General features: G+C 43.5%; 1 protein-coding gene across 2 annotated transcripts in view; it reads right to left on the bottom strand.

Moving 5' to 3' along the window:
- Positions 1 to 2,303: 2,303 nt before the first annotated feature.
- Positions 2,304 to 20,725, bottom strand: part of got2a (glutamic-oxaloacetic transaminase 2a, mitochondrial) — a 30,123-nt gene continuing 11,701 nt past the window's right edge. For both annotated transcript variants that reach the window (XM_072279262.1, XM_072279263.1), the window contains exons 4-10: positions 20,602 to 20,661; positions 18,870 to 19,031; positions 17,767 to 17,871; positions 17,125 to 17,275; positions 10,703 to 10,868; positions 5,628 to 5,778; positions 2,304 to 3,312 (exon numbers count right to left, since the gene is read on the bottom strand). In XM_072279262.1, coding sequence (XP_072135363.1) covers positions 3,190 to 3,312; positions 5,628 to 5,778; positions 10,703 to 10,868; positions 17,125 to 17,275; positions 17,767 to 17,871; positions 18,870 to 19,031; positions 20,602 to 20,661 — 918 coding nt within the window. In that variant the 3' untranslated portion in view covers positions 2,304 to 3,189. The remainder of the gene's footprint in view (positions 3,313 to 5,627; positions 5,779 to 10,702; positions 10,869 to 17,124; positions 17,276 to 17,766; positions 17,872 to 18,869; positions 19,032 to 20,601; positions 20,662 to 20,725) is intronic.

The raw sequence follows: 20,725 nt of genomic DNA, 5'->3' as shown, positions 1-20,725 counted from the left end.
ATGGCAATTCTGGACTGGGTGGTGTGCATTGATCCAGATTTAATTATGAAGCTTAAAATAAAGGAATCCTTAAGGAGGTAGTGATCATAATATGATAGAATTCACCCTGCATTTTGGGAAGGAGAAGCTAAAATCGGATCTATTAGTATTATAGTGAATAAAGGGAATTACAGAGGCTTGAGGGGGGAACTGGCCAAATTTGACTGGAAGGGGAAACTAGCATGGATGACAGCAGAACAGCAATGGCTGGTGTTTCTGGGGGAAATTTGGAAGGTGCATAAAAGATATATCCCAATGAAGTAGTCTTCTAAAGGAAGGACGAGGCAACTGTGGCTGACAAGGGAATTCAAAGACCACATAAAAGCAAAAGTGAATGCATATGATAGAGCAAAAATGAGTGGGAAGCTTTTAAAAAACCAACAGAACGTAACTAAAAAAGCCAAAAAGAGAGAAAAGATGAAATATGAAGGTAAGCTAGCCAGTGATATAAAAGAGGATACAAAATGTTTTTTCCAATACATAAGTAAAATAGAGATGAGAGTGGATATCGGGCCACTGGAAAATGATGCTGGAGAGGTAGTCATGAGGGACAAAGAAATGTTGGATTAACTTAAAGTATTTTGTGTCAGTCTTCACTGTGGAAGACACTAGAAGAAAGCCAGAAATGCAAGAATGTCAGGGGGCAGAAGTGCGTCATTATTATTACTAAGGAAAAGGTGTTTGGGAAGCTGAAAGGTCTGAAGGAAGTTAAGTCACCTGGATCAGAGTTCTGAAACAGGTAGCTGAAGAGATTATGGAGGCATTAGCCAGTACCCGAGAACTAAAAAAATTTGCAAATGCCATACTACTCCTAAGGGAGGGAGACAAAAGGAAGGAAATTATAGGCCAGTTAGCCTGACTTCAGTGGTTGGAAAATGTTGGGAGTCTATTAAGGTTCTGGGGTACTTGGAGGTACATGATAAAATAGGCCAAACTCAGCATGGTTTTCTAAAGTGGAAACTTGCCTGCCAAATCTGTTGTAATTCTTTGCGGCAATAACAGGCAGGATAGAGAAAGGAGTCCAAGGATGTTGTTTATTTGGATTTTCAATTGCCACACATGAGGCTGCTTAACAACACAAGAACCCATGGTACTGTGGGAAAGGTACTAGAAAGGATGGAAACTTGCTGACTGGCAGGTAGCAAAGAGTGGGAATAAAGGGGGCATTTTCTGGTTCATTGGTAGTGACTGGTGGCATTCTGTTAGGGTCAATGTTGGGGCTGCTCCCTTTCATGTTATATGTTGATGATTTGGATGAAAGAATTGATTTTGGGGCCAAGTTTGTGGATGATACAAAGATAGGTGGAAGGGTAGGTGGTGTTGAGGAATCAGGGTGTCTGCGGGAGGATTTAGACAGATTAAGAGAATGGGCAAGGAAGTGGCAGATGGAATATAGTGTAGGGAAGTGTATGGTCATGTACTTTAGCAGAAAGAATAAAGGCATGGACTATATTGTAAATGGAGAGAAAATTCAAAAATTAGAGGTGCAGAGGGACTTGGGAGTCCTTGTGCAAGATTCCCTAAAGGTTAACTTGCAGGTTGAGTTGCTGGTAAGGAAGGCAACTGCAATGTTTGCATTCATTTCAAGAATACTAGAATGCAAAAGCAAGCATGTGACACTAAAACTTCAACACTTGGGAGTACTGAGAGTAGTTTTGGAATGTGCTGGCATTAGAGAGGATCCAGAGAAGCTCCACAAAAATGACCCCAGGAAGGAAAGAGTTAACATAGGAGGAGTGTTTAAAGGGGGTGGGGGGTGGGGGCAGTACCTCAATGAAACCTATCAAATATTGAAAGATCTGGATTGAGTGGATGTAGAGAGGATGTTCCCTACAAGATCAGAGGGCACAGCCTCAAAATTGAGGATCGTCAATTTAGAACAGAGATGAGGCAAATATTTTTTGTCCAGAGGGCGGTGAATCTGGAATTCCTTGCCACAGCCAGCTGTGCAGGCAATGTCTGTGAGTACATTTAAGGCGGAGGTTTATAGGTTCTTCAATAATCAGGGGGTCAAAGGTTGCAGGTAGAAGGCGGGAGAACAGGATTGAGCAGGATAATAAATCAGCCATGACGGAATAGCAAAGCAGACTCGATGGGCCAAGAGGCCAAATTCTTATGGAATGGGGCTTGTTCTGACCCCATTATCATTTCTTCTGGTTTCAAATGCTTCTGACTGTTTAATGTCCTGACTTGTACTGCAAAAGAATTAATCAGCAGCTACGTGCAGTCAGTTCAAACTAATTCAGCAGAATGCTAGACACACGTGGAAGTATAATTGCTTTATTGAGCCTCTCAATACAGGTCTAAGACTTTTTAAAATCAGGATTACCAGCTGACAGCGAGCCTAAACTTGCTTCCACAGCCTTGTACCATCTACAGAGAGCAGTTTTGAATCTCTTGTACTGTCCATAACAGCACCGCCCCTTGGCAAATCTGAGCCAAATATTTTTTTAAAAGCAACACAGCCAAATGTAACACGCAATTAACCATTCTACCATGACAGGAACCTATTGGTAAGGGGCATTCCAAACAGCTACCCACAGAGCATGATTAAAAGGATGTCTGACCAGAAGAACCGTTCAATTCATTTCCTACAGGCATATCATGCTGACAAGTATGAAGCTAAGCAATTATGCTCATGAACATACTGTTGACCTTTACCTGCTTACAGTATACCTAGAATGGCCCAATATTGAAAGCAGCTACCAGCAATGTGCAAGTTATTTGTGTAACCGTGCTAAAGCAGATCAAAAGGAAACAAACAGCTGAGTATTTCTCTGATAGCTGAAGCAAAATAAAGAGAGAAAATGGAAACAGGGCAGCAGTTTGAAAAATACCCAGGGTACAAGGGGCTGACCGTAGAAAAACAGCACAGGGAACAGGATGGTTTCTGCTGTTCAAACCCATGCTTTCAGACAAGGGTGAGGAGACAAAACCTCACTCAGTTTCCATTAGTTTACAAGGTAGACTTCAGGCGATTTACCACTCCTCCCAACCCTTCTCTTTGTCAGCCAAGATGATTCAATAATTAATATCCACAAGATAATTCACAATATCATACTGTACAAACTGACTGGTCTCTGGCTGTGATTGAAAGATGGGTTTCTTCACCCTCCTCCCCCTTCATGTTTTGACTCTTTCTTGGGTGCATTATTTGGAGACTTGATGGATGCCATGTGCTAGGTACCCGACATTGGAAGAGGTGACTCCAGCAATGGAAATCCGGCCATCCTTTGTCAGGTAAATGGAGAATTCCTTCGTCAGACGCTCTACCTGCAGGTAAAATACCAGGTATGATTGAGTTCCAGTGTAGGTCTGGCAGCAACAAATAACTACAATTATTTCATTCCTGATGACAAAGTTTATACTACACTTCACCGAGCAAACTGGGAGCCCCAAACAAATCATTCTTACTCTCCTAGCAACTAATTTTTAATGTAAAATTTAGAAATATATTTTCCTATGCTTCATCTTCAGCCTTACTAACCAGTTGACCGTTAAAGTATTTGAAAAGCATAAGTGTTTTAAATTATTCAATTAAAATATCCCATTAAAATGGTACAATGGATTTCTATTATATTTATGACACATTTAAAAAGTTACTACATCTACATGAAATATGACAAAATCCTGGTGTATGGTGCAAGAACAAACAGGGTGAGGCATGAACAGAATTCTTTTAAACTGAAACATTTAATACTGCTCTTTTAAAGGATGCAGTGTTATGGTTTTGAATTTTTTTTTAAATCTCAGCTCTACTCATTTACCTGCCCCAATCTCTAGCAGCCAGGTTTCAGGATACCTTTGCTATTCCATCAAAGTTTAAATCTGGATTTTTCAGTTCCTTTACTGACTGATCCCATTCAGTCTGTATGGCTTGACTGCATTCCTGTTCTAATGGTCTTCCATTCCTCCACCCTAGCGTATTTTGCAGTGACAGATTACTCCTCTGAACAAATCATTGTCCACAAGACCAAAAAGATATTGGAGCAGAATTAGGGTATTTAGCCCATCAAGTCTGCTCTACCATTTCAACATGACTGATCCAATTTTCCTCTCAGCCCTAATCTCCTGCATAATCCCCATATCCCTTCATGCCCTGACCAATCTATCAACCTCTGTCTTAAATATACGTAAAGACTTGCCCTCCACAGCTGCCTGTGGGAAAGAATTTCAGATTCACCATTCTCAGGCTAAAGAAATTCCTCATTCCTCATGCACTCTGTTCTGAGGCTGTATCCACCATAAGAAATATCCTCTCCACATCCACTCTATCAAGGTCTTTCACCACTCACAAACAAGAGAAAATCTGCCGATGCTGGAAATCCGAGCAACATGCACAAAATGCTGGAGACTGGAGAAAAAAGGCTGAGGAGTAGATTTGAAAGGTGGGGGGAGGGAGGGAGAGAGAGAAACGGCAGGCAATAGGTGAAACAGAGGTGAGGGATGAAGCAAAGAGCTAGGAAATTGGTCGGTGAAAGAGACAGAAGGCAGGCCATGGAAGAAAGAAAAGTGGAGGAGAGGGGAAAAGCACCAGAGGGAGGCGATGGGTGGGCAAGTTGTTCCACCCCTCCCCTCCTTTCTTTTATGTTAGCTTTGACTTCTCTTGCTAGCCATGGTAGTATTATCTTTCCTGTAGAATACTTGGGGATGTACATATCCTGTGTCTTTTGAATTGCTTCCAGAAATTCCAGCCATTGCTGCTCTGCCATCATTCCTGCAGTGTTCTCTCTCTCATGCCTCTGTAATTCCCTTTACTCCTCTGTAATACTGATGCATCTGACTTTAGCTTCTCCTCAGATTTCAGGGTGAAACTGGTCATATTATGACCACTTGCCCCTTGAGGGTTCTAATCAATTCTGGTTCATTGCACAACACCCAATCTAGAATAGCTGATCCTCTAGTGGGCTCAGCCACAAGCTGCTCTAAAAAGCCATCTCACAGGCACTCTAAAAATTCCCCCTCCTGTAATCCAGTACCAACCCGATTTTACCAGTCTACCTGCATATTGGATGATCAGCCATGATCCGTGAATGGCGGTGCTGGCTCGAAGGGCCGAATGGCCTACTCCTGCACCTATTGGCTATTGAATCCCTCCCCCCATGACTATCATAACATTGTCCTTCTGGCAAGGATTTTCTACCTCCTTTGCAGTTTGTACGCCACATGCTAATTACTGTTTGGGTGTTTTTTTTCCACCCTTGCAGTTTCTTAGTTCTATCTACAATAATTCAACACCTTCTGACCTTACGTCACCTCTTTTTAATAATGTGATTTCACTTTTACCAACACAGCAATGCCACCATCTCTGCCTTCCTGCCTATCCTTTCGATACAATGTGTATCTTTGGACATTAAACTCCAAGCTATAATCTTTCAGCCATGATTCCGTGATGCCTACAGCATCATACCTGCCAATCTTCAACTGTGCTACAACTTCAACTAACTTATTCCATATACTGTACGCATTCAGATTCAACACCTTCTGTCCTGTATTCACCCTTTTTGATCATTCTCAACCTTATGATTCTTAACTTTGTCTGAGCTCTTACCAACATCTGCCTCCACAACCTCTCCACTTGGAATTACCTGTTCTGGTTTGAGTCCCGTGAAGCAAAACATTCCAATCTGGTCTGTAATGTGTTGCCAGTTGTGGATTGAGCCTTCCTTCTTCAGGTTTGATACCAGCTGTTCTCTCATGCTGATGATCCGATTTGCCATTCCTTTCACCTCATCTAGCCTAGTCAGGGACAAAATGAAATCGAAGGATCACTGTCAGAAGTCTTATTTCTACTGCACAGCAAGTACATTCATAACAACATGCTGGAGAATGAATCACTTTCCATTTCAGGGAAAGCATCAAAACCAAACAAAAGTATGATTTTAATGTGTGGGGTCTTAACTCTGCAGTAATGAAAGATCTCAGCCAAAATATTGGCTGTTTATTTCCCTTCATAGATGCTGTCTGACACGCTGAGTTCCTCTAACATTTTGTGTGTGTTGCTCTGTATTAACACTGTGTCATAGCTCCCCTCCAGTCCCACAGCTATGACACTTACTGCGAGAAGATTGTTCTCCAAATAAACCCTCCTGTCATTTTCTAGACATTCAATCATACAGGGCCATTCAACACCACAGCTTTGATTCAAACATAGAAAGGAGATGAAATCCACAGGGGAGAGGAGAGATACTAATCTTCACATCAGTGTGACATTTGTGTGTGCCATCAAAGCCCCAGTGAAACAGAAATTAGTGGGAATCAGGACAAACATACATATGGCTGGACTCATGGAAATGAACTCAGCAGGCTAGGCGTATCTATGGAAAAGAGTACAGTCATCGTTTCTGGCCGAGACCCTTCATCAGGACGGAGAAAAGCAATGAGAAGTCAGAGTAAGAAGGTGAGGGAGGGAAGAAGTACAAGGAAGTAGGTTAAAGGTGAAACCGGGAGAGAGGGATGAAGTAAAGAGCTGGGGTTGATTGGTGAAAGAGATAAAGGGCTGGAGAAGTGGGAATCTGATAGGAGATAACAGAAGACCATGGAAGCAATGGAAGAGGGAGGTGCACCAGGAGGTGATGGGCAGGTAAGGAGATAAGGTGAGAGAGGGAAATGGGAATGGAGAACAGTGAAGGTGGGGGGGCAGTCATCAAGTTGGAATACTAGGTGTTGCTCCTCCAACCCAAGTGTGGCCTCATTGCAGCAGTTGACGAGCCAAGGACCGACATGTTGCAATGGGAATGGAAAGTAGAATTGAAATGAGTAGCCACTAGAAAATCCCACTTTTACTGGTGAACCGGTCTCCCTATCTACATTGGGTCTCACTGATCTACAGGAGGCCAACTGGGAGTACCGGATACAGTAGATGATCCCAACAGACTCACAGGTGAAATGTTGCCTCACCTGGAAGGACTGCTTGGGCCCTGAATGGTAGTGAGGGAGGAGGAGTAGGGGCAGGTGTGGAACTTGTTCTGCCTGCAGGGGTAAGTACCAGGAGGGAGATCAGTGGGGTGGAACAAATGGACAAGGGAGTCATGTAGGGAGCAATCCCTGTGGAAAACAGGAGGTGGGGGGGGGGGGAAGAAGAGGGAAAGATGTACTGTGAGGTGGAACCACATTGGAGATGGCGGTGGAGAATTATGTGCTGGACAAAGAGGATAGTAGGGTGATAGGTGAAGACAAGAGGAACCCTTTCCCTGGTGGGGTGATTCTAGCCATGACCAACCTCTCAAAGAACTTTTATCACAGTAGATATGAGTGCCACAGGACAATAGTCATCGAGATAGTTCACCTTGCTCTTCTTGATCATGGTATGACTGCCGTCATTTTGAAGCAGGTGGGGACCTCCAACTGCAGCAGTAAGAGATTAAAGTTGTCCTTGAACACAGTTGGTTGGCACAGGTTTTCAGACTCCTATCAAGTATGTACACCATCAGGCCCTGATGTCTTGCAAGGGTTCATCCTCTGGAAGGTGTTCTGACATCAGCCTCCGAGATAGAGATCACAGGGTCCCCAGATGCTGCGAGGATTGGCACAGGTGAAGTTTCATTCTTGTTTTCAAAGCATGCATAAAAAGTGTTGAACTCACCCGGAAGCATCACAGTCGTTCAGCTTTCTGGGAAGAAATGGCCTGCAAACCCTGCCAGATCTGATATGCATCCAATTCTATCAATGACCTCAATCGGATTTTTTTTTGATCTTAAAATAGCCTTCCATATGTCATACCAAAACTGCTTGTATGGTTCTGGATCACCGGTCTTAAGTGCCACAGATCTAGCACTCAGCAGACTACAAATCTCCTTGATCGTTCATGGCTTGTGTATGTCTGGTACGTTCTCGAAGGCAGACACTCATCCACACTGGTCTTGATGAAGTCAGTAAGAACTGTGGCATACTCATTCAGATTCAAAGACGAATCTCGGAACATTGTCCAGATCACCGATTCAAAGCAGTCCTGTTAAGTGCTCCTGGCCTCCCTCAACCATGCCATCTTGGTCCTCACCACTGGTGCTGCAGTCTTCAGTCTCTGCCTATACGCTGGAAGTAGAAGTACAGCCAAGAGATGGGGCTTTCCAAAGTGTAAGTGTACGATGGCGCAGTAAGCGTTCTTGATGGTGGTATGACAGTGGTCAAGTGTGTACCACAGGTGACATGTTGGTGGTAGTTTTTCCAGAGATTTCTTCAAGTTGGCCTGGTTGAAATTTCCTGCAATGATAGGTAAGGCATCAGGTTGCCTGCTGACTATGACGCCCAGCTCTTCCAGTGTCTGCCTATTGTTGACCTGAGGTGGAATCTACACCGCAACCAGGATGGTGGAAAAGTCCCTTGGCAGACAAAAAAGAGTTAATGATACAGCATACTCCACCTGCTATCTTTAAAAAACTGAGTTGACCTGTCTTTATGGAGAAAGCTGAAGCCATCGGTCTGTAGCGCTATGTTCAAAATTAGATTAGATTCAACTTTGTATCTGTACTCGTCATTGTGCCGAGTACAGATACAAAGCCAATGAAATACATTTAGCATCTGACCAGAAATGCAAAGAATAGTGTTATTTACAAAATAACTATGAATAAAAAGTGCTACAGCACACAAATATAAAAGTACTGAGACAGTACAATATGGGTGCAATACTGCTTAGTGCTGTGATGTGAGGTTCAGCAGGGTCACAGCCTCAGGGAAGAAGCTCTTCCCGTGCCTGCTGGTGCGGGAGCGGAGGCTCCTGTCGCGCCTACCGGACAGGAGGAGAGTAAAAAGTCCATGGTTAGGGTGAGATGCATCCTTGATAATGCTTTTCGCCCTGCCCAGGCAGCGTTTATGGTAGATATTCTCAATGGTGGACAATTGGATGCCAATAATCCACTGGGCAGTTTTCACCACACGCTGGAGTGCTTTGCGGTCCGATACAGGACAACTGCCATACCACACTGAGATGCGGTTGGTGAGTATGCTCTCAATGGTAGTGGTAAAAGTCCATCAGTATCCTGGGACAGAGGTGAGCTTTCTTCATGCTCCACAGGAAATAAAGGCGCTGTTGCGCCTTTTTGATCAGGATGGAGGAGTTCAGGGACCAGGTGAGATCCTCGGAAATGTGGACACCAAGGAATCTGAAGCTTGATACACGCTCCACTACAGGCAAATGGCAGCTGATAGCCATGTTTCCATGAAGCAAAGTACACAGCAGTTCATGGCGTCCCTCTGGTACAGCAATCTTGCTCTGAGGTCTTCAATTTTATTTCCAGAGACTACATCCGCCATCATGATAATTGGCATGGGGGGAGGCGGGGTAGTTGGTTGGTGTCTAAAGCTTTGGCATTTCATTCATACTTGGCAACCAATGCATTGTCCCTGCTTCCACGTTCTTGAAGGGGAATTGCACTTGTGATCAATGCCGTATGAGGTTTATTGATGTTGAGTAGCAATATATTTTTTAAAACATTAAAATTATGCTGCTTATTGAAGTACTTATGTCTGTGACTGTGGATTTCAGCTGTACTGGTCCCTAAATGAGAATATTTAATGATTTCCATTGTAGTTGCATGTAGAGTCAGCACTTATCAGTGCCATTTTACAGTCTGAAATAAGAAGAGAGAACTCTGAAAGCACACGGCAAATTAGATGGCATAAGTGGAGAGAGAAACTGAACTAACATTTCAGGTTTTCTGATTTTTAACAGCTGCTGCCTGATCTGCCAAGTGTTTGATTTCCAATTCTCCAGTGATCCTGGGTGGTGATATTGACCGAGTCGATAGCGGGTATCTTTCTTTCCTCAACACAGATCACCCTCTCCACATCAGACAACCATGAACAATTCACTTCTGCACATCAGCTCCAAGTGCAAATTCCTCTACTTTCATTAGTCCAAAGATAAGGAACTAAAACGGGTGTTTTATGCCATCAGAAAATCTCAAAGCGTGTCACAGCTATTAAATTGATTATGAGCAATCACTGTTTAAAGCCTTACCCAAATTACAGTGATCCTTCAGCAGCATGATTTTTGCTCTGAATTCCAGCACTGCAGTCTCATGTCTCCTCTGACGCTGCCTCTGGAACAGTGCTTGAACCCTACTTATCCAGTGACACAGACAGACAGCAGAGGACATCTGCGGTCCACGCCTCCACTCTGCACTCAAAGGCCAGTGACCAGGAGGCACAAAGAGGCACAATCAGTTGGCACGTCCGGAGTTTGGGGTCCCGTCCCTGACTATCTGGGAGTTGATACCGAAGAGAATCTGAAGGTCGGTCAGTAGATAGTCCAGAAGTTGAAGGCTGGAGGCCTATCCTGCCGTTGGAGGATTGCTGTGTGCGTGGGTGAGTGGGAGGGAGGAACAGGGCTTGTTTAGCTGTTGTTGTGTTCTTTGTTGTTCTGCTCAGCATTGCGGACATGCTATGTTGGCACTGGAATTAGTGGTGACACCTGTGGGCTGCCCCCAGCACATCCCAAGCTGTGTTGGCTATTTACGCAAACGACACATTTCACTGTTTGTTTCGATGTACTGTACATGTGATAAATGAACCCAAATCTGAATCCAAGTGAGGAAGAAGAGTACTACTTGTTCAGCACAGCTGAGGCTGATACCTGGTCCCCAAGACTGAGCCTGTGTCCCAACCTCTTCATTTGCCAGCAGGAAGTCAGACCTTCAACGTGTTGGTCATTAACCGCACTCACCATTCTTTCCTGAGTTCTGCTGTGTTCATGATGGTGGCAGCAATGCGAGCTCCATTTAACGGTGGGTTGGAATACATGGGACGGATCAAGATCTTCAGCTGGGATTCCACGCGCTTTGCCTCATCGGGATCACTGCAGATTACTGTGAATCCACCCACACGTTCGCCTGCAAGATTAAAGAAAGCCCATTAAGATAAGAGGTTGAGCAGGAAGACCCAGAAGGCAACAGTGCAAATGAACTTCAAGGATTCTGTTCAGCAGTTTAGGATTAAGATTGAGAGCAGTTTAAGCATCTTGCCAGTTAATGATATTGACCAAATGCTTCAGAAACAATTTCTTGCTGGTTGAATTCTCAAGTGGCATAACTTTGGACAGTAGGAGGAACATGGGAATCCCAGTGCAGGATTGAGTCAGTAGTGAGGAAGGCAAATGCAAGGTTAGCATTCATTTGAAGAGGGCTACAATGTAACAGCAAGGATGTAATGCCAAGACTTTATAAAGCATTGGTTAGTCTGTATTTGGAGTATTTTGAGTAGTTTTAGGCCCCACATCTAAGAAAGCTACACACATCAAAGTTGCTGGTGAATGCAGAAGGCCAGGCAGCATCTCTAGTTAGAGGTACAGTCGACATTTCAGGCCGAGACCCTTCGTCAGGACCCTCTCTAAGAAAGGATGTGCTGATGTGCTGGGATGAGAGGATCCAGGACGTTTACGAGAAATAATGCTGGGAATGAAAAGGTTAACGTACGAGGAGCATTTGACAGCCCTGAGCCTGTACTTGAAGTTTAACAGAAGGGGGTGGGGTGGGGGAAATCTCATGCCAAATATTGAAAGGCTAGATAGAGGAAGTTTTTGGTAGTGGTGGAGTCTAGGATCAGAGGGCACAGCCTCAGAATACAAGGATATCCCTTTAGAAGACCATGAGACCAGAAGACAAAGGAGAAGTAGGCCATTCGGCCCATCGAGTCTGCTCTGCCATTTTATCATGAGCTGATCCATTCTCCTATTTAGTCCCACTCCCCCGCCTTCTCACCATAACCTTTGATGCCCTGGCTACTCAGATACCCATCAATCTCTGCCTTAATTACACACAATGACTTGGCCTCCACTGCTGCCCATGGCAACAAATTCCATAGATTCACCACCCTCTGACTAAAAAAATTTCTTTGCATTTCTGTTCTGAATGGGCACCCTTCAATCCTTAAGTCATGCCCTCTTGTACTAGACTCCCCCATCATGGGAAACAACTTTGCCGCATCCACTCTGTCCATGCCTTTTAACGTTCGAAATGTTCCTATGAGGTCTCCCCTCATTCTTCTAAACTCCAAGGAATACAGTCCAAGAGCGGACAAACGTTCCTCATATGTTAACCCTCTCATTCCCAGAATCATTCTAGTGAATCTTCTCTGTACCCTCTCCAACATCAGCACATCCTTTCTTATTTAAGGAGACCAAAACTGCCCACAGTACTCCAAGTGAAGTCTCACCAGCACCTTATAGAGCCTCAACATCACATCCCTGCTCCTATACTCTATTCCTCTAGAAATGAATGCCAACATTGCATTCGCCTTCTTCACTACCGACTCAACCTGGAGGTCAACTTTAAGGGTATCCTGTATGAGGACTCCCAAGTCCCGTTGCATCTCAGAACTTTGAATTCTTTCCCCACTTAAATAATAGTCTGCCCATTTATTTTTTCTGCCAAAGTGTATAACCATACACTTTCCAACATTGTACTTCATTTGCCACTTCTCTGCCCATTCTTCCAATCCATCCAAGTCTCTCTGCAGACTCTCCGTTTCCTCAGCACTACCGGCCCCTCCAGCTATCTTTGTATCGTCAGCAAACTTCGCCACAAAGCCATCTATTCCATAATCCAAATCGTTGATGTACAATGTAAAAAGCAGCAGCCCCAACACGGACCCCTGTGGAACACCACTGGTAACCAGCAGAATAGGATCCCTTTATTCCCACTCTCTGTTTCCTGCCAATCAGCCAACACTCTATCCACGTATGTAACTTTCCCATAATTCCATGGGCTCATATCTTGTTAAGTAGCCTCGTGTGGCACCTTGTCAAAGGCCTTCTGAAAATCCAAATATACAACATCCACTGCATCTCCCTTGTCTAGCCTACTGGTAATTTCCTCAAAAAATTGTAATAGGTTTGTCAGGCAGGATTTTCCTTTGAGGAATCCATGCTGAGTTCTGCCTATCTTGTCATATGCCTCCAGGTACTCTGTAACCTCATCCTTGACAATCGACTCCAACAACTTCCCAACCACCGATGTCAAGCTAACAGGTCTATAATTTCCTTTTTGCTTCCTTGCCCCCTTCTTAGATAGCAGAGTGACATTTGCAATCTTCCAGTCTACAGGAACCATGCCAGAATCTACCGACTTGTGAAAGATCATCGCTAATGCCTCCGCAATCTCCACAGCTACTTCCTTCAGAACACAAGGGTGCATTCCATCTGGTCCAGGAGATTTATCTACCTTTAGCCTATTCAGCTTCCTGAGTACTTTCTCTGTCGTAATTGTGACTGCGCACACTTCTCTTCCCTGCCACCCTTGAGTGTCCGGTATACTGCCGTCTTCCTCAGTGAAGACTGATGCAAAATACTCGTTTAGTTCCTCTGCCATCTCCTTATCTCCCATTACAATTTCTCCAGCATCATTTTCTATTGGTCCTATATCTACTCTCACCTGTCTTTTACTCTTTATATACTTGAAAAAGCTTTTAGTATCCTCTTTGATATTATTTGCTAGCTTCCTTTCATAATTAATCTTTTCTCTCTTAATGACCTTCTTGGTTTCCTTTTGTAAGGTTTTAAAAACTTCCCAATCCTCTGTCTTCCCACTAATTTTTGCTTCCTTGTATACCCTCTCCTTTGCTTTAACTTTGGCTTTGACTTCTCTTGTCAACCACGGTTGCATCCTTTTTCCACTCGAAAATTTCTTCTTTTTTGGAATATACCTGTCTTGCACATTCCTCATTTCTCGCATAAACTCCAGCCACTGCTGCTCTGCTGCCTTTCCTGCCAGTGTCCCTTTCCAGTCAACTTTGGCCAGCTCCTCTCTCATGCCACTGTAATTTCCTTTACTCCACTGACACATACCGACACATCAGATTTCGGCTTCTCTTTTTCTAATTTCACAGTGAACTCAATCATGTTATGATTACTGCCTCCTAAGGGTTCCTTCACCTCAATCTCTCTAATCACCTCAGGTTCATTACACAATACCCAATCCAGTACAGCCAACCCCCTAGTGGGCTCAACAACAAGCTGTTCTAAAAAGCCATCTCGCAGACATTCTACAAATTCTCTCTCTTGAGATCCAGTGCTGGCCGATTTTCCCAATCTACTCGCATGTTTAAATCCCCCACAATTATCATAACACTGCCTTTCTGACAAGCCTTTTCTATTTCCAGTTGTAATTTGTAGTCCACATCCCTGCAGCTGTTTGGAAGCCTATAAATAACTGCCATCAGGGTCCTTTTTACCCCTGCGATTTCTTAGCTCAACCCATAAAGATTCTGCACCTTCCAATCCTATATCACCTCTTTCTAATGATTTAATATCATTTCTTACCAATAAAGCCACGCCTCCCCCTCTGCCTACCTTCCTATCCTTCCGATACACTGTGTATCCTTGGATGTTCAGCTCCCAGAGACATACATCCTTTAGCCAGGTCTCAGTGATGGCCACAATATCATAGCTGCCAATTTGTAGCTGTACAACAAGATCATGAACCTTATTCCTTATGCTGCGTGCATTTAAGTACAACACCTTAAGACCAGTATTTGATACTTTTTGCTTTGATTTCACTGCAACTTTATTGCACTGCAACTCATCCCAATGGCTACAAATTTGCCCCATCACCTGCCTGTCTATCCTGACATCTTTACTGCTCACTATTTTAGATTTATTTCTGTTTTCCCCTTCCTCTGCTCTATCATTCCGGTTCCCATCCCCCTGCCAAATTAGTTTAAACTCTCCCTAACAGCTCTATGAAACTTTCCCACGAGGATATTGGTCCCCTTCGGGTTCAGGTGTAACCTGTCCTTTCTGAACAGGTCATACTTCCCCCAGAAGAGATCCTAATTATCCAAGAATCTGAAGCCTTGCCCCCTACACCAGTCTCTCAGCCACGCATTCATCTGCCTGATCCGACTATTCTTGCCCTCGCTAGCACGTGGCACAGGTAGCAATCCTGAGATTACTACCCTGGAGGTCCTGCTTCTCAGCTTCCTTCCTAACTCCTGGAAATCTCTCTTCAGGACCTTCTCCTTTGTCCTATCTAAGTCATTGGTACCAACATGTACCAAGACAACTGGCTGCTCACCCTCCCCCTTTAGAATATTCAGGACCCGATCTGAGACATCCCCTACCCTGGCACCTGGGAGGCAACACACCATGTGGGTATCTCTATCAGGCTCACAGAATCTCCTGTCCGTTCCCCTGACTATGGAATCCCCTATGACTACCGCATTCCTCTTCTCCCTCCTTCCCTCCTGCACAACAGTGCCAGGCTCAATGCCAGAGACCCGGTCACCATGGGTGTCCCCTGTCAGGTCATCCCCCTCAACAGTATCCAGAACAAGACATTTGTTGCTGAGAGGGGGCAGCCACAGGTGTGCTCTCCACTATCCGGGCATTTCCCTTCCCTCTCTTGACAGTGACCCAGTTTTCTGACCCCTGTAGCCTAGGGATGACTACTTTCCTGTAGCTCCTGTCTATCACCTCTTCACTTTCCCTGATAAGCAGTAGGTCATCAAGCTGCAGCTCCAAATCCCTAACACGGTCTCTGAGGAGCTGCACCTCGGTGCACCTGGCGCAGCCACAAATCTAAAAGAGGAGGAATTTCTTCAGAATTTCTGCAGAATTCATTGCCACAGACGGCTGTGGAGGCCCAGTCATTGGGTATATTTAAAGCAGAGGTTGATATAAGTAAGGGCTTCAAAGGGTATGGGGAAAGCAGAAGAATGGGGTTGAGAAGGAAAATAGATCAGCAATTGACAGAAAGGTGATGGACTGAACGGGCTAGTTCTGCTATGTCACTGTCACATTAGAGGGCTTTTGACACAGTAGGGGTTAAAGCTGTCCAGAAAGCAAGCTTTCACACTGAGAGCAGTGGCTAATGATCCCAAGCAAGAATGATTAGCTGATATCTATGTTTCCTAAGTGTCAACACTCAAACTTCTAATGCTGATATTCTCCACATGGATTTTCCTCTTTAGCTTCTAGAGTAACCATTCTCAGGAACAGAGGAACAACACAATAATCTTCTCCAGGCCACAGTTTTATCATCAGAGCCAACACAACTGCAAGCATAGCTCCGTTGCCACACAACAGTTGTTTGATTCTCATGAAACAGAACTGTACACCCCCTTTAGCCCACGATGTTGTGCTGGACTTAAAACGTTCCTAGAACAATCTAATATTTCCCTCCTCGTACTCCTCCATTTTTCTATCACGCATGTGTCTATCTAAATGGCCCTAATGTATCTGTCTTTACCACCACCCTGGCAAGGTGTTCAACTCTATTAAAAAAAATTACCTCTGACAACCCCTTTATACTTTCCTCTAATCACCTTAAAATTATGCCCCCTCATCTTTTCTCGAGAGAGAAAAGCCCCTGCTCAAAGCTGACTGGGAGTGGGAGCCCTGATTAGTCTCACCAGACCACCTCAGTGGTGTTGTGTTACTTAAATGCTGTTTTCTATCACAGTGATTACATTTAAAAAAACACATCGTGGGCTTTGACATGCCATGGAAAGGATGTGGAAAGCACTGCACAATTGAGATCAGCTAATGTTTCACAAAATATCGATTCCCAGGGGTACTAGCTTTCTTTAGAAGATGTCGTCTCTGGACTGCAAGTTGAGTTTACATGGAATTAGGATGAGGTGAAACCAAGGCAATGGGAACAGTTGACACTGTCAATGAAAGTTATGCTCAGTTAACAGCTTATCACTCAACGATGTGGGCATGTGCAGGAAAGAACAGTTGAGGCAGAAATTTACCACAATCATTTTGAATGATTAAACAGGCTAAATGGACTGGACTTGATTTTATTGCATTCCAGATTTTAATTATGAAGTAAATAGCGGGCACAGTCACACAATGAAGCAGCTATTCCAGAATGACATTAACCAACCTCATTCACACCTATACATCTCAGTGTTTAGATTTTTAATGCTGCAAAGGTAGAGGAACAGGAACAGGAAGATGAGCTGTCAACTCAGACTCCTCATCTGGCAAACTAGCAGGAAAGGTTACTTCAAAACTGACATCCTGTAGGTGGCCCACTGAGATACAAGTGATACCCTTCACTGATTTTGGGGACTGTACAATCCAGAGTGCTGACGACCAAACTAAACTGTTGAGTAACTGAAAAAGCATCTGGGTCATTTACTTACCGTACAGTCCCATGTTCTTTGCAAAGGACTGTGACAGAACCAAATTCATGCCCTGTTCAATGAAATAGCGCATTGCCCAGGCATCTCTGTCAGCATCTCCACTGGCAAAACCCTGATAAGCCATGTCAAAGAATGGGAAGAGATTTCTTTGCTGAAAAGAAAAGAAAATCTTAGCTTCATTCACATAAGTCTAACTTTATTTAACAAAATAGAAGTTACACCTTTGTCTAAGAGCACACGACCCAATTATATACCAGATACAATGGACTGTGACAGGTTTAAGTTCAGATTTGTTACACATATGATGAAACGTAGAGTGAAATGTATATTTTGTGTAACAACTAACTCACCTAGGGATGCACTGGGGCAGCTCACAAGTTCCATAGCATGGCCACAATCATCAGAACACAAGCAACAAACAGCAAAACAAGCCCATTTGCTCCCTCCCTCCCACTCACGCACCCTCAAAGGCAATCCTCCAACTCCAGGATAGGCCCCCAGCCTCAACCATTGGACTTTAATGGTGATTTTTATTCACAATACACGGTTAGAATCTGTACTGTAGACCTCTACATCAGAGTGGAAAAGTGGGTTATGGTTCAAAATGCACCACCTGAAGACACCATAGATCCTGGTGCTCACCTTAACAGCAGCAGCCAGCTCCTTCCACTGTTCTGGTCTTGGGTCTACGCCTGTGGGGTTGTGAGCACAGGCATGGAACATGATGATGGCCCTCTCTGGGAGTTTCTGCGGGGAAACAGAAAGGAAAATAAAAATCTAAATGCACCCTCCTGTAAATGCAAGTGTGTTAAACCCATACTTAACAAGTCTGTGATATTCTGATTTTGTGGTTTGAAGTAGAATCTATACAATCCTGAATCCATTACTCACTATCCAGTATACAATCCCCAGAATATACAATACTAAAATAGTTTTGACAAAGAGCTTTCATTCTGAACTGTCAACTCCGTTTCACTTCCCACAGATGTCAAAGTAAATTATCAAACTATGTACATGACCCCATACCCTACACGGGTTCATTTTTGTGACCTGACAAGCTGAATGCTCTCAGTATTCTATTTTTAGTTCAGGTTCAGTACTGAAGCTGCTTCACAGGGCATGCCTTTATAGGTAAGCCTTTCGTTGGTGGTGTACTGGGAACAGCATGATTCAAAATTTGCTAGAACTAGAAATCAATGCTTTAAATTTTCATTGTAGAATATTGAAAATGAATCAAATGGGTTGCTTAGATGCTGAATTCCTCTAGTTACATTATAATTGGTCAATCTGCTCACCTGCCATTTTTGGAGTGGCTCAAGAAAAATTGCTGAGATTGTAAATATATTGTGTGACATCAAATCAGTGGGCAGGCCGCAAATGTCACCATGATTCCAACACCAACATAGCATGTCCACAACACACTAACCTAACAATACATCTTTGGAATATGGGAGGAAACCAGAGCACTTGGAAGCCCACATGTTCACGGGGAGACCTTTCCTTACAAACTTTTTTTCTAACTGGAAATTGAACCCCGATCTTACAGCTGGTGCTGTGATAGTTTTACGCTAACCACCACATTACAATGTCGCCCTATCTCAACCAATTGCCAGCTACAGGTAATTAACATCAAATACACTCTTCGTTCTGAGGGTATTGCATTGAAAAGGTTGTGGCTTACACCAATCTATAATTACAAGCCTTGTCTGATTTGTATTTATGAATGAGCTTCACCACACACTCACTGAAATATCCTCTAGTGCTCCAGCAAAATCGAAACCACAGGTCTTAGGGTCATAATAGCGGTAACTTTTGACCTCAAAGCCGGCATCCCTGAAGATAGCTGTGTGGTTGCCCCAGGATGGTTTAGGCAGATAGACCTCTCGACTGTTCTTGTAGAAACGATGCTGTAGGGTAGAAAAAATACCATTATGGTGGCACCTTGAGTCAGGCTGTTATTCTGCACTCTTGTCCTATATCTGTTCACCAGAGTCTTCTATTTTACTGTGCCATACACTTCACTATTACGCTGGCTAATAGCCAATCAATATTCTACCTGATGCATTTGGAGTCAGGGTCCTGTGCACAGAAACGAGCCCTCAGCCGTCAAGTAAGTGCTGAACTATTCTGCTTCATCCTATTGACCCGCACCTAGACCGTAGCCCCTCAAATCTTTCTCGTGTGTACACTTCTACAAATTTCCATTAGATGTTGCAATCAAACTGCGTTTGCCACCCCCCTTGCACTAGTCTCCTAAGAATAACCCCCTCAGGTTCCCCATAAATCTTCCACTTTTCACTTTTAAACTTTTACCTCTAGATCTGGTCTTACCCAGCTTCAGTGGAAATAAAAGCACCTTACACTTACACCATCTATACCCCTCAATTTTGTATACCACTATCAAACCTCCCTTGATTTTCCTACGCTCCAGAGAATAAAATCCTAACCCATTCAACCTTTCCCGATAAGCCAACTCCTCAAGTTCCAGCAACAGCCTTGTAAAATCTCTGCATACTATTTCAATCTTATTGATATCTCTCCTATTGGTACATGACTAGAACTGCATACAGTACTCCAAATTTGGACTCGCCATCGTCTTATATAACTTCAACACAACGTCCCAATTCCTGTACTCAGTACTTTGATTTACGAAGGCCAATGTCTATCTACCTGTCTATCAACCCCATCTACCTGTGATGCCACTTTCAAGGAATTATAGTGCTTTGTCGTTTTAACTTTTACCCTGGTTTGTCTTCTTAAAAGTGCAACGCCTTTCACTTGCCTGCATTAAATTCCACCTGCCACTTTGCATCTGATTTTTTTCAGCTGGTCCAGATCCCGCTGCAAGATACGATAGTCTTTCTTGCTATCCACTACACCCACAACCTTGGTGTCATCCACAAATTTGGTGATGCAGTTTACCATTTGTGGTTAACTTAGGAAGTTACAGCAAGGAGGGAAAAGGAAAAGTAGAGTAAAAAGTCTTCACTGAAGAAAGCCGAAGTGACCTTGCAGTTTTCACATGATGCCGAAAGCACCATACTAGCAAGTGAGGTTTTCAAATACTCAAATCATTAATCCAGATAAAAAGAAAAACAATTTTCTTAAAAATAAGGCTTCACTGTGCTTTAATTTATAAATGTTCTAAGACAGCAGTGTAAAATACCCCTACAATTCTGCCAAAGAATTAATAGACTGAAAACAAAGTTAAGAAACTGTCTTGAAGGTTTGACACTGAGGCTGTAGAAGGAAGAAAATATTTTCACTGGTAAAGGCTGCCAGTTTTGAGATCCTGAGGAAATCTGTTAAAGAAATTACAAGAAATCTTGATGTTTAATGAGAAGAAAGCCAACAGTGGTCTCAGAAGTGGAAGACTACTTCCAAGAAGCAGAACATTGTGTCTGGAGTTTAGGTGGAGGGAATCAGGCAAGTTCAGATGATAAAATTGAGATTTACTCAAATAGTGTTGCTACTTACCAAAAAATTAGCACCAACTCTCAGAGATCCAGTTCCAGAAATAGTTTGAACGGTGATGTACTGAAATCAAAATAAGCTCTAGTTTATGACTGTGCATTTGCAAAATATTCAGTATTCATATAGA

The sequence above is a fragment of the Mobula birostris genome, chromosome 15, assembly GCF_030028105.1.
Source record: "Mobula birostris isolate sMobBir1 chromosome 15, sMobBir1.hap1, whole genome shotgun sequence".
Lineage (NCBI taxonomy): Eukaryota > Metazoa > Chordata > Chondrichthyes > Myliobatiformes > Myliobatidae > Mobula > Mobula birostris.
This window is presented reverse-complemented; position numbering and strand designations above follow the sequence as displayed.